Source organism: Carcharhinus amblyrhynchos, chromosome 33, assembly GCF_965287045.1.
Source record: "Carcharhinus amblyrhynchos chromosome 33, sCarAmb.v2.hapA, whole genome shotgun sequence".
In the NCBI taxonomy this organism is placed as follows: domain Eukaryota; kingdom Metazoa; phylum Chordata; class Chondrichthyes; order Carcharhiniformes; family Carcharhinidae; genus Carcharhinus; species Carcharhinus amblyrhynchos.
The window spans coordinates 216,214-232,197 of NC_137356.1; the positions used below are offsets into that span (position 1 = coordinate 216,214).

The window sequence follows — 15,984 nt, forward strand, 5'->3', positions numbered from 1 at the left end:
TATTCACTTTCAGAAGTGATTGGACTTGTTAATAATAAGCAGCATGGTTTTGTGTGGGTAGGTCATGTCTCACTAACTCGATTTTTTTGAAGAGGTGACAGTGTTTGATGAGAAAAGGACAGTGGATGTCATCAACGTGGACTTTAGTAAGGTGTTTGACTAGGTCCCTCATGACAAGCTCGAGCTGTCTCCTCCAACTGACATCAATACCAATCCTTGGCTCAGCTTGTCTCATCCATACAGCCCCACAACTTCTCATCACTTACGTTCACCTCAAACCAGCCTCCACTCCACGTATGTAAATAATTACTATAAACACTCGCCAAAGGATGGCACAGTGGTTAGCACTGCTATCTCACAGCACCAGGGACCTGGGTTCGATTTCAAGCTTTGGTCATCATGCAGAGTCTACACATTCTTTCTGTGTCTGCGTGGGTTTCCTCCAGGTGCTCCAGTTTCTTCCCACAATCTAAAAGATGTGCTGGTTAGGTGCATTGGCCATGCTAAATTCTCCCTCAACGTACCCGAGCAGATGCCAGAGTGTGGCGACTATGGGATTTTCACAGTAACTTGGTTGCAGTGTTAATGTAAACCTACTTGTGTCACTAATAAATAAACTTAAACAAAGCTTATAAATATGATTGTGAATGTCATATTTAATCTTAACAGTTAAATATGACTGAAGAGAACTTTTAATTTTGGGTGAGCCATATTTCATTCTTTAAGTTCAGTTTGTTGGATGGTCCAGTCCACACTTACTCATCAGGGTAGCCAGGGTACATTTGATAGAGATAAATTCTACCTGTCTGTGTGTTGATGCGTTTAACTAGAATACCACAGAATTTGAGTAACCATTCCATGCAGACTGATGTGAATGCTGCAGCTCTTGGGCAGGCTGTCCAAAGTCGAGTGATTGCTGATGTATGTGAAAGATCTTGAATGCTGGGACTTGAGCTTGCATCTTAGTATCATAAAATGATGCAACACAAAGGAGGTCATTTGCCCCATCTTGCCTCTGCTGGCTCCTGGGGAGGGGCCAAACTTTTTCAACTCAAGTATGCTTTGTTCATATTTTGGATTGGCACTTTGCCTGGTAAAGTCAATCATTTAGATTTATTAGCTTCTGGTCATTTTAGGGTCTTAAGGGTGCTCTTTACTCACATCTACTTTTGGCTGGATTTTTTGAAATCAGGCCAGGTCATATGTTTAGATTGTGAATGTGATGATACCATGCCTTTAAGAAATGTAACTGAATCATGTATCATACATAGGATTTCTAAAAAAGTCTGTTTTAACCAGTGCCACTGAATCTATAACTGCCATCCTTTATTGTTACTGAAGCAGTGTAATTGCTAGAATATTTGTTTTAATCTGGACTAATGCTGTTCTGTTGTTTTAGTGTTCCCCTGGGATTTTCCAGAGCAGCGCTTAATTAGGATGATTGACAGGGAACAAATCATGTAACATGGTGGAGCTAGGTTTACACAGAATATTCAAACTCTGTTGCTGTTTGGAACTGAAGATTAGAAATAGCTTTGTGTCTGGAGACTGAGATCTGCCAGAGGCTAGGTTTATTCCTCTGAAGTTTTGCTGATCTTTCTCAGAGCCTGCTGTATGAGAGTCAGAAGGCACGTCTGTCTGGATCTCTGTCCAGATGTGCTAAGGCTGGAAATCTAGCATCCATGTAAGCATACCTGCTTTTGGTGCTAACTGGTTCTGAAGAAAGGATTTGTCTATGGGGATACTACTAAAATTGGAATAGAGATGGATAGCTATTAAGATAGATATTTTAATTAGTAAAAGTTATGCTTTTTTTTGTTATATTCTAACCATAGCTTCCTAGTGGGTCAACTGAGTCATACTTGGCGAAAAACACCTTTTGTTCACCCTAATGCCAAAGTCAAAAGGAAATGTTAGGCTCTAAGCTAACTTCACAGGAACAGGCCCATCAGCCCAAGTCTGTGCCGACATAGCTTCTCTAATATTTTCTTGCCTCTACGTGGTCCATAGCTCTCTATTCGCTGTCTATTCATGTATCTATCCAGATGCCTCTTGAATGTTGTTATAGAATCTGCTTTCACCACCTCCTCCAGCAGCACGTTCCACACATTCACCACCCTCTGTGAAAAATTTGCCCCTTGACTCTCTTGTAAACTTTTTCCCCTATGCCCCCAAGTAACTGACCCTTCGATCCTGGGAAAAAGACTTTGACTTTCCACTCCATTCAAGCCTGTCATAATCTTGTAAACCTCTATCAGATCCCCCCTCAACTTCCAGAGCTCCAATGAAAACAATCCAAGTTTGTTCAACCTTTCATTTTGGCAGGACCAATGGGATGAACGAGTACACTATCAAGGGCAGGAGTCTTAGCAGTGTTGAAGAGCAAAAGGATCTTGGGGTCCGGGTCCACAGGACTCTTAAATCGGCCTCGCAGGTGGAGGATGTGGTCAAGAAGGCGTATGGTGTACTGGCCTTCATTAATCGTGGGATTGAGTTTAGGAGTCGGGAGGTAATGCTGCAACTTTATAAGACCCTTGTCAGACCCCACTTGGAGTACTGTGCGCAGTTCTGGTCGCCTCACTATAGGAAGGACGTGGAAGCTATTGAAAGGTAACAGAGGAGATTTACAAGCATGTTGCCTGGATTGGGAGGCATGCCTTATGAAGATAGGTTGAGGGAGCTGGGACTCTTCTCCCTGGAGAGGCGTAGGTTGAGAGGCGACCTGATAGAGGTTTATAAAATGTTGAGAGGAATGGATAGGGTGGATTCTCAGAGGCTATTTCCCTGGGTTGAAATGGTCGCTACGAGAGGACACAGATTTAAGGTGCAGGGAAGCAAGTACAGAGGTGATGTTAGGGGTAAGTTTTTCACTCAGAGGGTGGTGAGTGAGTGGAATCGGCTGCCGTCAGTGGTGGTGGAGGCGAACTCGCTGGGGTCTTTTAAAAGACTTCTGAATGAGTATATGGGATTTAATGGGATTGTGGGTTATAGATAGGTCTATGGATTGGGGGTATTGATGTGATTGGTGCAACTTGTGGGCCGAAGGGCCTGTTTGTGCTGTAGTGTTCTATGTTCTTCATAATCCATATCCTCCAAACCAGGGAACATCCTGGTAAATCTCCTCTGCACCCTTTCCAATGCATCAACATCTTTCTGGTAGTGTGGCAACCAGAATTGTACATAATATTCAAAACATGACCTAACCAAACTCTTATACAGCTGCAACATGATTTTCCAATTCCTATACTGAATGCTCTGGCTGATGAAGGCCAGCATGCCATATGCCTTCTTGGCCACCTAGTTCACCTGAGTTCTCCTTTGCGAATACCGATGTTAAGGACGTCATCTCCCTCATCTGGCTCCACGCACAAATTCCCTCCACGGTCCTTGAGTGGACCCACTCTTTCCTTAGCTATCCTCCTCCTTGTATACACATAAAAGGCCTTGGGATCTCCTTAATCCTGCCTGCCAAGGACATTTCATGGTTCCTTTCAGCCCCCCTAACTCTCTGTTTAAGCTCTTTCCTGCTATTTTTTGTATTTCTCAAGAGCCTTATCCATTTTCAATTTCCTGAAATTCATGTATGCCCCCTTCTTTTCATTAAGCTCCCAATCTCTCGTCATCCAATGTTCCTAAATCTTGCCATCTTTATCCTTCACTTTTACAGCGACATATTTGTCCTGAATTATTAACAACTGACTTTTAAAAGGCTCCCATATATCGGATGTGGATTTACCCTCATACTCCCCAGTCTACATTCCATATACTATCCTGCCTTCCCCTACTTTAGTAGGGGACTACTTCTACTCTTTTCTATAAGTATGTTGAAACTTACAGAATTGTGATCAATTCCAGAATGGTCCCCCACTGATATCAATCACCTGTCCAGGCTCGTTTCCCAGAACCAGGTCTAAGATAGGTCCTTCCCAAGTTGGACTAGCTACGCATTGTCTCAAGAAGCACTCTTGGATATACTGAATAAACCCTGTCCCATCCAAGCCCCTGGCACTAAAGCAATCCCAGTCTATATTGGGGATGTTAAAATCACCCATCACAGTAACCCTGGTGTTTTTAAAACTTCCCATAATCTGCTGACATATCAATTCCTCCACTTCATGCGGCTGTTGCGAGTTCTATAGTATAATCCCAAGTGTGATTGTTCCTGAATTCTACCCATACGGTCTCTCACTGCATGATCCCACCAAGGTGTCCTCACACTGTCCAGCTGTGACGTTCTCCGTAATCAGTAAAGCAACACCCCCCCTCTCTTTTGTCACTCTCCCTATCTTGCCTGAAGCATCTGAATCTTGAAATGCTAAGTTGCCAGTCCTGCCCTTCTTTCATCCAAGTCTCCATAATTGCCCAATATCATAGTTCCATGTAGTAATCCAAGTTTTAAGTTGATCCGCCTTACCTGTATAGTACTTGTATTAAAGCAAACATACCTCAGACCATCTGTCCTGTTATGTTTTGTATACTCACCTTGTATTTTATTTCTCTTAGCCTTACTGGACCCATTCGCTGAGTCCTCCACAGTCTCTGTACTCACTGACGTACTGCTGTGCATCCCAGCCCCCTGCCTTATTAGTTTAAATATATATTCATAATAAGAACATAAGAAATAGGAGCAGGAGTAGGCCATCTAGCCCTTCGAGCCTGCCCCGCCTTTCAATAAGATCATGGCTGATCTGTCGTGGCTCAGTTCCACTTTCCCGCCCTCTCTCCATAACCCTTAATCCCCTCTCTTATCAAGAACCCATCAACCCGCTTCTTAAAAATATTTAGCGAGGCAGCCTCCACCACTTCAACGGGCAGAGAATTCCAGAGATTCACCACCCTTTGAGTGAAGAAGTTCCTCCTCAACTCCGTTCTAAACCACCTCCCCTTTATCTTGAGGCTGTGCCCCCTAGTCCTACTGTCTTTTTTGAGCGGGAAGAGTCTCTCCACCTCTATCCTATCCATCCCATTCATCATCTTATACGTCTCAATGAGATCTCCCCTCATTCTTCTAAACTCTAACGAGTACAAGCCTAGTTTATTCAGCCTCTCCTCATAGCTCAATCCCCTCAACTCCGGTATCAGCCTAGTAAACCTCCTCTGCACTCCCTCCAGGGCCAAAATATCCTTGCGCAGATGCGGCGCCCAAAACTGCACACAGTACTCCAGCTGCGGCCTCACCAATGCCCTATACAGCTGCAGCAAGACCTCCCGACTTTTATATTCAATCCCCCTCGCTATGAAGGCCAGCATCCCATTCGCCTTCCTGACCACCTGCTGCACCTGCAAGCTGGGTTTTTGCGACTCATGCACAAGGACCCCGAGGTCCCTCTGCACCGTCACCTGCTGCAGTTTTTCGCCACGTAAGTAATAGTCCTTCCTACCATTCTTCCTACCAAAGTGGACCACCTCACACTTGCCAACATTAAATTCCATTTGCCATTTCCTGGCCCATTCGCCCAGCCTATCTAGATCCTTCTGCAGACTCTCCACACCCTCCGCACAATTTGCCTTTCCCCCAATCTTGGTGTCATCAGCAAATTTCGACACCCTGCACTCGGTTCCCTCCTCCAGATCATCTATATAAATGGTAAAAAGCTGAGGCCCCAGCACCGACCCCTGGGGCACCCCACTAGTCACCAACCGCCAATCCGAATAGCACCCATTGACCCCCACTCTCTGCCTCCTATTTGACAACCAATCCTCTATCCACGCTAACACCCTACCCCCAACTCCATGTCCCCTGACCTTCTGCAATAACCTCTTGTGAGGTACCTTGTCAAACGCCTTCTGAAAATCCAGAAAGACCACATCCACCGGCTCTCCTCTATCCACTGCCCTAGACACATCCTCATAGAACTCCAGTAAATTTGTCATAATATGGCTTGGTTTCTGATCTGGTCCCCAACATGAAAAAAATGCACCAAAAAAATGGCTTTACAATGGTATAAGAATGCTGGCCAGTGCAAAAACCATAAGCCACAAAGATAAGTGTTTGAGTGGTAAAGGAGTATGAGACACTGTTGATCATGTGATTTTCCTGTGGCTTTATGGTGAAATAATGTGACAAAAAGGTATATCTTGTTTGTTGAGTGCTTTACTACTTTAATTGCTGAATGGTAGATGTTGAATTTATTGTGTTAGTTCTTGTTGTTAATATCCATGCATCTTAAGTACCTTTCTAGGTTTATTGCGCGTGTATAAATAGTGTTGCTATAACCACCGCTGCACTCGGCAACAACCTTCTATTGGACAAAACTTGCTAACCACAGAAATTGCAAACACTTTACCTTCTTGGTTAGGAGGAAATAATGATGTTTAACAAGTAGTGAATGTTACGTGGCTGCTATTATTCAATTAGGAGCAATGTAAAACAGGGAAGCTATAAAACATCTAAAAGAAATTCAGAGTGGATTTGTACATGGTGAATGGGAACCAGATGAAGTGGGATCTGTATGGCCCTGGGAGTTCAGTACAATGAGATAGCAATGCATGGACACCACTATAATCAGGAAAATCTAATGCTGACTTGTGAAGATACAACCTTTCTATGCTTGTGTGTAATGCCAACTAATATTAGATTACTTTAGTATTTAATCACAAACTTAGAAATCAAGATTCATACAAAGAACACCAAGGATAATTCACATTGTAACAGATTTAGAAAATTTAAACTTCAGGTTGAGCCAAGTTTAAATATCAGAACAGGCATCATAGGATCTAATTCACTGACTACTCCTATTTGGCCACTTCTGACATCACATTTGCTGACATAATTTGTATTATTGTGACCAGTATACTTACAAATTAGAATCAAGTCACACACTTATCCCTGTTTGCTGTGGTTGGGGTCTGTCTACAGGTGAAACTCTCACTTGGCATTTCTCCAATTCCAGCTGAAAATGGAGGGCTAGGGAAGCTTCTGGAATTATATTTTCTTTCAGTGAGAGTCCTGCTTATTACAAGAAGATTCACTGTTCATCCAGCAAGCACCAAGCTGGCTTCTCTGCAATGGGATAGTCAGAAGCTTTTTCCCCGGGGTGGAAGTCAGTTACTAGGGGGCACAAGTTTAAGGTGCAAGGAGCAAGGAGCAAGGTTTAAAGGAGATGTATGAGCAGATTTTTTTTTACAGAGGGTGATGGGTGCCTAGAACTTGTTGCCAGGAGATGCAGTGGAAGCAGATACAATAGTGACTTTTAAGGGCGTCTTGACAAATACATGAATAGGATGGGAATAGAGGGATATGGTGGTTTTAGTTAAGTCGGGCAGCATGGTCAGTGCAAGCTTGGAGGCTAAAGGGCCTGTTCCTGTGCTGTAATTTTCTTTTGCTCTATTGAGTCTCACAGGTCCTTGAATGTCATGGCATTTTATTTTATTCACTTGCCTTTACACAAACTCATTTTGCATAATTTCCTCCCTGAATCCTGGCTGCTTGACCCAGGTAAGCCAAAGCCCAAATTTATCATCATTACTCTTTGTGCAACCAAAAGCAGTTTGTCACATTATCAAATGAAACAATGGATTTGAGAATTCTACGTGTGAATGTAATGAAAAACAAAATGAAAGTAGTACTGAAGAAGTACACTACTGTTTGCAGGTATGAGTAGCAGAACTCAATCCATGAGAGGTTGGCAGGTGGCACGTCAGAGAATTTGGCAATAAAAGCTCATTTTCAGCAGAAATTCAAATTTTAAACATACATGGAAGAAAGTCAATTGTTACATTTAAGGCAACTGGTCTCCTACTCAGCACTGCTCTTTCTGGTCAATTTTTGTAATGGATAACTAGATGCTTCATCCATCTGACCGTCTGGGAATTGTAGTCTGATACAGGGATTTACCAAGAGCCTCAATGTAGGTGATCACCATTTGCTCTGGGGTGATCTCTACATAAGCAAAGCCTCCCAAAGAGCTGATATCTGCATAAAAAAATTTAAGCCATTCCTTTGGAACAAGGTGCCTGTGCTTTGTTGAATATTCCATGAAGTTTCCAGCTCCACTTACGACATAGCCAATTCCATCACCATCCTGAATAAACTAAAAACAAGGAAGAGTAGGAGAAAATTAAGAAACTTGGAATTTAAAATCAATTGCATTCAATCCTTGTGATGCAATTGTCAATATAAATTTACAGGGTCCCTCCCACTCGCCTTATTTATTGCTGGGTGCGTTTCGGAGGGAACCAGTGGCTGACAATAACTAATGATCTGCCAGTTCAATGTTTTGTGAGCCCATAATTCTCCATCTGCTCAGCGAATAACTAATATCCAATACAGTAGTGGATCCAAACAGATAGGCAGTCATGTCACAGTGGTTCGTATTGCTGCCTCACAGTGCCAAGAACCCAGGCGACTGTGTGGAGTTTGCATGTTCTCCCTCCAGGTGCTTTGGTTTCCTCCCACAGTCCAAGGATGTGCAGATTAGGTGAATTGGCCATGCTAAATTGCCCTTTCGTGTCCCAAGATGTGTAGGTTTGGTGGATTAGCCATAAAGGTTATACTCATTGAAACTTACTGAATACTGAAAGGCATGAGTGGAGTGGAATGAGTGGAGATATTTCCATTAGTAGGAATCTGAGGGCACAGCCTCAGAGTAAAAGGGATGACTCTTTTGAACCAAGATGAGGAGGAATTTCTAAAGCCAGAGGGTGGTGAATCTGTGGAATTCATTGCTACAGAAGGCTGTGAAGGCCAAGTCATTGACTGTATTTAAGGCAGAAAAATAGGCTCTTGATTGGTGAAGGGATCAAAGATTATGGAGAAATGGCAGGAGAATGGAGTTGAGAAATGGATGAGCCAATATCGAATTTCAGAGCAGACCCGATGGACCGAATGGCCTAATTCTGCTCATATCTTATGGTAAGTGTGGAGTGATGCGCCTTCATCACTCACCCTGATGAAGGAGCTGCGCTCTGAAAGCTTGTGATTCCAAATAAAACTGTTGAACTTTAGCTTGGTGTTGTGAGGCTTCTTACTGTGCCCACTCCAGTCCAATGCCAGCATCTCCATATTATGTTAAAATGTGCAAGATTACAGGAATAGTGCAGGGGATGGGATAGATCTGGGTGAGATGCTCATTCAAAGAGTCGACATAGATTCTGTAGGCTGAATGGTCTCCTGCACTTTAGGGATTCAGTGAGATTAGAAGGTCCCATCCCTTAGTTTGTGCTGAAACTAATTTCAACTAGGACATTAGTAGGGAGATTACAGTTGGATTCAGTCTCCCTGGTCCATTTAAGGGAAAAGAGAACTAGAATTCCAAACCTGATCAGTGTTAGAACATGCATATGCAAAGGGGAGGAAGACAGAATTGGGCTAAGCTGTGGTTGCTATATGGTCATAGATACCAGTGGCTGACCAAGTAAGATCTACCAATACATAGTATTCATGTTTACATTTCTCAAATAGACCATCATTGCATGCAGGAGGTTGGGTGCGTGAATAGTCACTTATATTGACCCCTATCTTGGCATGAAAGGACTTGCGATGTTGACTACTTACCTGAAGATTGTGGTCGTGCCCACTGAAGTATGCACTGACCCTGTACTGTGTAAGGAGAGGATACAGCTTCTGTACCAGACATTTGGTGGGTCCATGTTCAGCAATTGACCAAACTGGGTAATGTCCAGCAACAATCAGGAAATCTGATCTGGAGGATTTGAGAAAGGAAGCTGGTCACTCTAAACTTTAAAAAAAAATTTTTGTTCTTTTTCAAGAACAGAGTAATTAAATGTCTTAAACCCCAACAGGCAACACACAAAAAAACTCAAGGCATTAATATAGAGGAAATGGACAAAACTGTACAATTATTGATTGAATGAAATTAATGATTTTAAAAGTTGGGAAACAAGCAAATCTGAGGAAACTGAGGAAGTTCCAAAGGGCATTATCTATCATCACAGCTGAGTCCCAAAGTTCATAGCTGCTAGACTGTCTACACCAGAGCTACAATGCTCTTGATATCATTTCAGCCTTAGTCCAAACATGGACAAAGAGCTAAACTCAGGTGAGAGTAAATGCTTTTGACAAAGGCCTCATTTAACCAAGTGTGGCATCATGGAGCCCTAGCAAAACTGATGTCAATGACAACTGGGGGGAAAACTCTCCACTAGTTGGAGCCATACCTAGCACAAAGGAAGATGGTTGTTGGAGATCAAAGTTCCGGTACATTACTCTAGGTGTTCCTCATGGTAGTGTCCTGGTTTAACCATTTGCAGCTGCTTCAATGACCTTCCCTTGATAAAGTCAGAAGTGAGGTATGTTTACTGATTGCACAATGTTCAGCACCATTCGCTACTTAGATACTGAAGGAGTCAATGTCCATACGCACAACATCTGGACAGCATTCAGGCTTAGGCTAATAAGTGGCAAGTAACATTCACACGACACAAGTGCCAGTAAGAGCAAATCTAACCAACTTCTCTTCATATTCAATGGCATTACCGTTGCTGAACCTCTCACCAAAATTGTGGAGGTTATCATTGGCCAAAAGCTGAACTGGAGCAGACATAAATATTATGGCTGCAAAACCAAAATCAGAGACTGAGAATTCTGAGGAGAATAGCTCACTTTCTGACTCCCCAAAGCCACTAAAAGGCAGAAATTAGGGGTGTGATGGAATACTTTCCATTTGCCTGAATGAGTGCAGCTCCAACAACACTCAAAAAGCTTGACAAAGCAGCCCATTTGTTTGGCACCCCATTCACCATCTCCAATATTCATTCCCTCCATCACCACTGACATACAGTGGCAGCAATTTGTATCATCTATGTGAGGCACCACACCAACTCAAGGCTCCTTAGGCAGCACCTTTCAAACCTTTGACCTAGAAGGACAAGGGCAATAGATATATGTGAACACTAGCATCTGCTAATTTCCCCTTCCATGTCATACACCATTCTGACTTGGATCTATATTGCCATCCCATCATTGTTGCTGGGTCAAAGTCCTGGAACTCCTTTCCAAATAACACTGTGGGTGCACCTACATTATATGGACTGCAGCAGTTCAAGAAGACAACTCACAACCACATGCTCAAGAGTAAATAAGCAATAACTTTGGCCTAGTCAGTGACTCTTCCATCCCATGATAGAATTTCTAAAAATCTAAACAGCTGAAACTATTACTTGGAGCCCTCCAATGTTGATCTTTTACGCATCCCATCTATACATCATTCTTGGCAGTTGTGTCTTCAGTTTTTTTGATCTACGTTCTGGAACTACAACATCCATTTCTCCTTTAAGACCCTCCTTAAACCCTTCTCTTTGACCAAGATTTTGGTTATCCATCCTAATACCTCTATGTGTCCCAATTGTGTCTGCTTACACCTTTGAAGTTTCATGGGTCATTTCTACATTCAAGGCTCTGTAGAAATAAAAAGGTGTGCTGGGAGGCAGAAGGAAGACAGAGTAGAGGGAAGGTGATTGTGAGGTAGTGGGGCTGACGGAGAAACAGTAGGCAAGCAAGGTCTGGAAGCCCAGGAGGTTTGTGGCAAGTTTTGAAGCTCCACCTCAGTCCAAAAGAAAATCGTATGACATCACAAGACAGCAGGCAAGTGTCAAACAAGAATCTTTAGCTTAATCATTTATTATAGTTCTAAAGTCAATTCAATTTTTAAAATTAATTTAATTGAAGTTATTTACTTTGGCAGTAAACATAGAAAGTAGGCCAGGGAGGCCAGTTGCCCTTCTAGCCTGTTCTGCAATTTATTATGATCATTCAACTCAATAGCCTGATCTCGCCGTCCTCTTCCACTGCATGCCATCCCCTACCCCCTGCCCCATCCTTTGATCTCCTTCATCTTAAGTATAATATCTAACTGCTTCTTGAAAACATTCAATGATTTGGCCTCAACTACTTTGTGGTAACGAATGGCTACAAGAGCAAGTCAGAGGCTAGGAATAGTGCAGCGAGTAACTCACCCCCTGACTCCCCAGATCCATCATCTACAAGATACAAGTCAGGAGTATGATGGAATATTCAGCACTTGCCTGGATGGATGCAGCTCCAACACTCAAGAAGCTTGACATCATCCAGAATAAAGCAGTCCACTTGATTGGACTTGAATCTACAAACATTCAATCCCCCCACCACCGACACTCAGTGGCAGCAGTGTGTACTTCTACAAGACGCACTGCAGCAATTCACTAAAGGTCCTTAGATAGCACCTTCCAAACCTACAACCACTTCCATCTAGAAGGACAGGGGAAGCAAATAAATGGAAACACCACCAGCTGCGACAGTTCCCCTCCAAGCCATTCACCATCCTTGGAAATATATTGCTGTTCCTTCACAGCTGGATCAAAATCCTGGAATTTCCTCCTTAAAGGCATTGTGGGTCAACTCACAGAACATGGTCTGCAGCAATTCAGGAAGGCAGCTCACTAAGGGTAACTTGGGATGGGCAATAAACGCTGGCCAGCTAACAACACCCATGTCCCACTAATAAATAAAAAAAATTCCCTGGGCTGACCACTTGAAGAAATTTCTCCTTACCTCTATCCTAAACAGTTTACCCTGTATCCTCAGACTGTGGCCCCTGGTTCTGGACACTCCCACCATCTGGAACATCCTTCCTACATCTAGTTAGAGCAATACAGCATGGAAACAAGCCCTTTGGCTCAACTCAGTCCATGCCGAGCATGGTGCCCCCCTCAGGTAGTTCCAATTGCCTGATATTCCTCCAATCCTTTCCCATCCATGTACTTATCTAAATGCTTTTTAAATGTTGCTATTGAACCTGCCTCAACCACTTTCTCTGGCAGCTCATTCCACATACATACCACCCTTTGCACAAAGAAGTTGCCCCTCAGGTCCCTTTTCAATCTTTCCCCTCTAGTTTTCAACTCCCCTTCCCTGGGAAAAAGATAATGTGCATTCATCCTATCTATGCCCCTCATAATGTTAGAATGTAAAAGGTTTTATGAGATCCCACCTCATTCTTCTGAATCCCAGAAAATACAATCCTACTCAACTCAATCTCTCCTCATACGTCAGTCCCACCATCCCAGGAATCAGTCTGGTAAATCTTCTCTGCACACCCTCTAGAGCAAAAACATCAGATAAGGAGACCAAAACTGCACACAATATTCCAGGTATGGCCTTACCAAGGCTCTGTATAATTGCATCAAGACATCCTTGCTCCTGCACTCAAATCCTCTAGCTATGAAGGCTAACATACCATTTGCCTTTTTTTTAAAACTGCCTGCTGCACCTGCATGCTTACCTTCAGTGACTTGTATACAAGGACACCCAGGTCCAGCTGCACACTCCCCTTTTAGTTTATAGCTAGATAGTCATCTGCCTTCCTGTTTTTGCCAGCAAAGTGGATAACCTCACATTTATTCAAATTATACTGCATCTGCCAATCATTCAACTTGTCCAAATCACATTGAAGTATCTCTGTATCCTTCTCACAGTTCACCCTCCCACCCAGCTTTGTATCATCTGCAAACTTGGAAATATTACATTTAGTTCTCTCATCTAAATCAATATATATAGTGAGCAGCTGAGGTACCAGCACTGATCCCTGTGATACTCCACTAGTCACTGCCGTTTGGAAAGTGAGTACAGTGAGAAGTCTCACAACACCAAGTTAAAGTCCAACAGGTTTATTTGATAGTAAACACCACTAGCTTTCAGGGTTTGCCCCTTTGGAAAGTGACCCATTTATTCAAAGAAAATTACAACACAGGAACAGGCCCTTTGGCCCTCCAAGCCTACACTGACCATTCCTATTCTGTTTTTCCTGTCTGACGACCAGTTTTCAATTCATCTCAATACACTACCTCTAATCCCTTCTGCATTTGTTAATGCGGTTCCCATCTCATTGGGAAGAACTAAACAGAATGAACAGCAGCCTCACTGTAAAACATTTCATAGAGGTTTCCAACATGGAAACAGGCCCTTCGGCCCAACTTGTCCATTTCAGCCCACTTAATGTGATTAAACAATAACTACATAAAATACAGTACTCAGAATCCATTTACAGGTCAGCTAGGAAAAAGATTTCTTTATGCAATGCATATCATTGTCACTATGGGTGCCAAGAGTCTGAACATTCTTCAGTTGCAAGCTGAATCAGTAATATCAGTTGGACTTTCCACCTGGCCCTGGTCTTACTTGATACTCACTTTCCATAACAAGTTAAAAGCAGAAACCCTTGTTAATTCTTTTCTCACTTTGACCAGGGGCTTAAAAACCAATTGTATGCCCAGTGTCTGTCACAGCTGAAATCAGCAAATGCAATGCAGATTCAGAATTCAGGATTCTGGTCTGTGTGGTTTACCTTATTGGCTGACAGTTGAATTGAAGAAAAAGAGAATGTGTTTAAGCAAAGCTGCACAAGTTCCCAGCTTTAAAAAAATAAAATGCAGGCTTGGCTAGGTGGTAGCTCTCTTGCCTCAGTCAGAGGTCATGGATACAAAGTTCATCCCTTGGTTTGAACTCACGTAGGCAGAGGTTTCAGTCAAATGCAATATTGTTTGCAGTGCTGTGTTTTCACTACGATATTACAAAGTGGCACAGTGGTTAGCACTGCTACCTCAAAACTCTAGGGACTTGGTTTCAATTCCGACCTTGAGTGACAATTTGTACATTCTCTCCATAGGTTTCCTCCCACAGGTTAAAGATGTGCAGATTAGGGCAATTGCCCATGGTAAATTGCTCCTTAGCCTCCCAAGATGTGTATGTTAGATGTATTAGCTGTGGGATAGGGCAAGGTGGTGGGCCTGGGTAAGATACTCTGTCAGAGAGGTGGTGCTGAATGGCCTCCTTCTGCACTATAGGAATTCTATGATTCTATGACCCCAATTACCTGTTAGTGGATGTAGCACCACTTAAAGAGCATGGGAATGCCTTTATGACCTGTCAACATTTATCTCCAAGAATAAAAATAGACCCACCAGCTTTTTAATCAGCGATAGGTGACAAATGGATGCCTTCCTTGTCTGCAGCATCAGCAGCAAAAGTAGCTTCAAGTTATCTATGGTTGTATTGTTGAATATTAGAAATAAGGTATAGATTTTAAGTAAGTTTAGTGTTTGTGTAAGAAAGGTAAAAAAAAAAGGGCCACTTTAGGCAAGAAAGATTTTGAGATTGTTTTTAACTGAACTTGGAGCCAGGAAGCTAGAAGCAGGAAAACCATACAATGGAGTAATGGGCAAGAAGGCTAGTTCCAGAAACTAGGTAATGAAAATAGAGGTTTCCATGAGGATTGAAATCAAAAGGGAAACAGAAACTGAAATTTGGGCAAGGTACTGTTCACTGAAGTTACAGACAGAACTGAGAAGTGCAAACCTGGATGAAATTGGCTATGAAAAAGGCAGAGGTGATTGAAGCAATTATGCTTGTTTCCTTTCCCAGTCTTTGAAGCAATCATCTTCAATTGGATTGGAGAGCTTGTGTGAAAGCTTGCCATTATTCAAGAGAAAGGAATACTGAAAGAATTGTAAAACCTGGAAGCAAATCTTTGCTGGGAGCATCAAAGGCAAAGCATTTTTTTAAGGAAGATTCTAAGGCATGTCATAGAATCATACAATACAGAAGAGGCTCTTCGACCCATTGCATGCACGCCAACACAGAGTTTAGAAACACTCATGTAGCAGTCAGAGTCCAATGAGATCAGTCAGCTCAGTCTTATAATCATCTGGGAGGATTTCAGGAGAAATCCACAGAAGTTCAATTGAATGGCACCTGCCACTTGGTTTCAGAGTAGATATTGTCAGACCATCGTTTATCCTGTTGAGTTATAGGGATTGTGTGTTTACTGAGAACATCAGAACTGCTGCAACGCAGAATGCAAATAAATCAGTCGGACTTAAACCTGGTGTTGTCAGATTTCTTACTGTGTTTACCCCAGTCCAACGCCGGCATCTCCACAGCAATGCAAGAGGCCATTTGGCCCACTGAAGCTGCATCAACTCTCTGAAAGAGGCCCTAGGCCCCAGGCCCCATCCCCGTAACCCCACACATTTACTTTTGCTAATCCA

General features: G+C 42.8%; 1 protein-coding gene across 7 annotated transcripts in view; it reads right to left on the bottom strand.

Moving 5' to 3' along the window:
• Window positions 1-7,347: 7,347 nt before the first annotated feature.
• Window positions 7,348-15,984, bottom strand: part of LOC145360865 (tartrate-resistant acid phosphatase type 5-like) — a 37,215-nt gene continuing 28,578 nt past the window's right edge. For all 7 annotated transcript variants that reach the window (XM_080216346.1, XM_080216345.1, XM_080216350.1 and 4 more), the window contains 2 exons: window positions 9,497-9,644; window positions 7,348-8,033 (listed from right to left, as the gene is read on the bottom strand). In XM_080216346.1, the coding sequence (XP_080072472.1) occupies window positions 7,791-8,033; window positions 9,497-9,644 (391 nt within the window). In that variant the 3' untranslated portion in view covers window positions 7,348-7,790. The remainder of the gene's footprint in view (window positions 8,034-9,496; window positions 9,645-15,984) is intronic.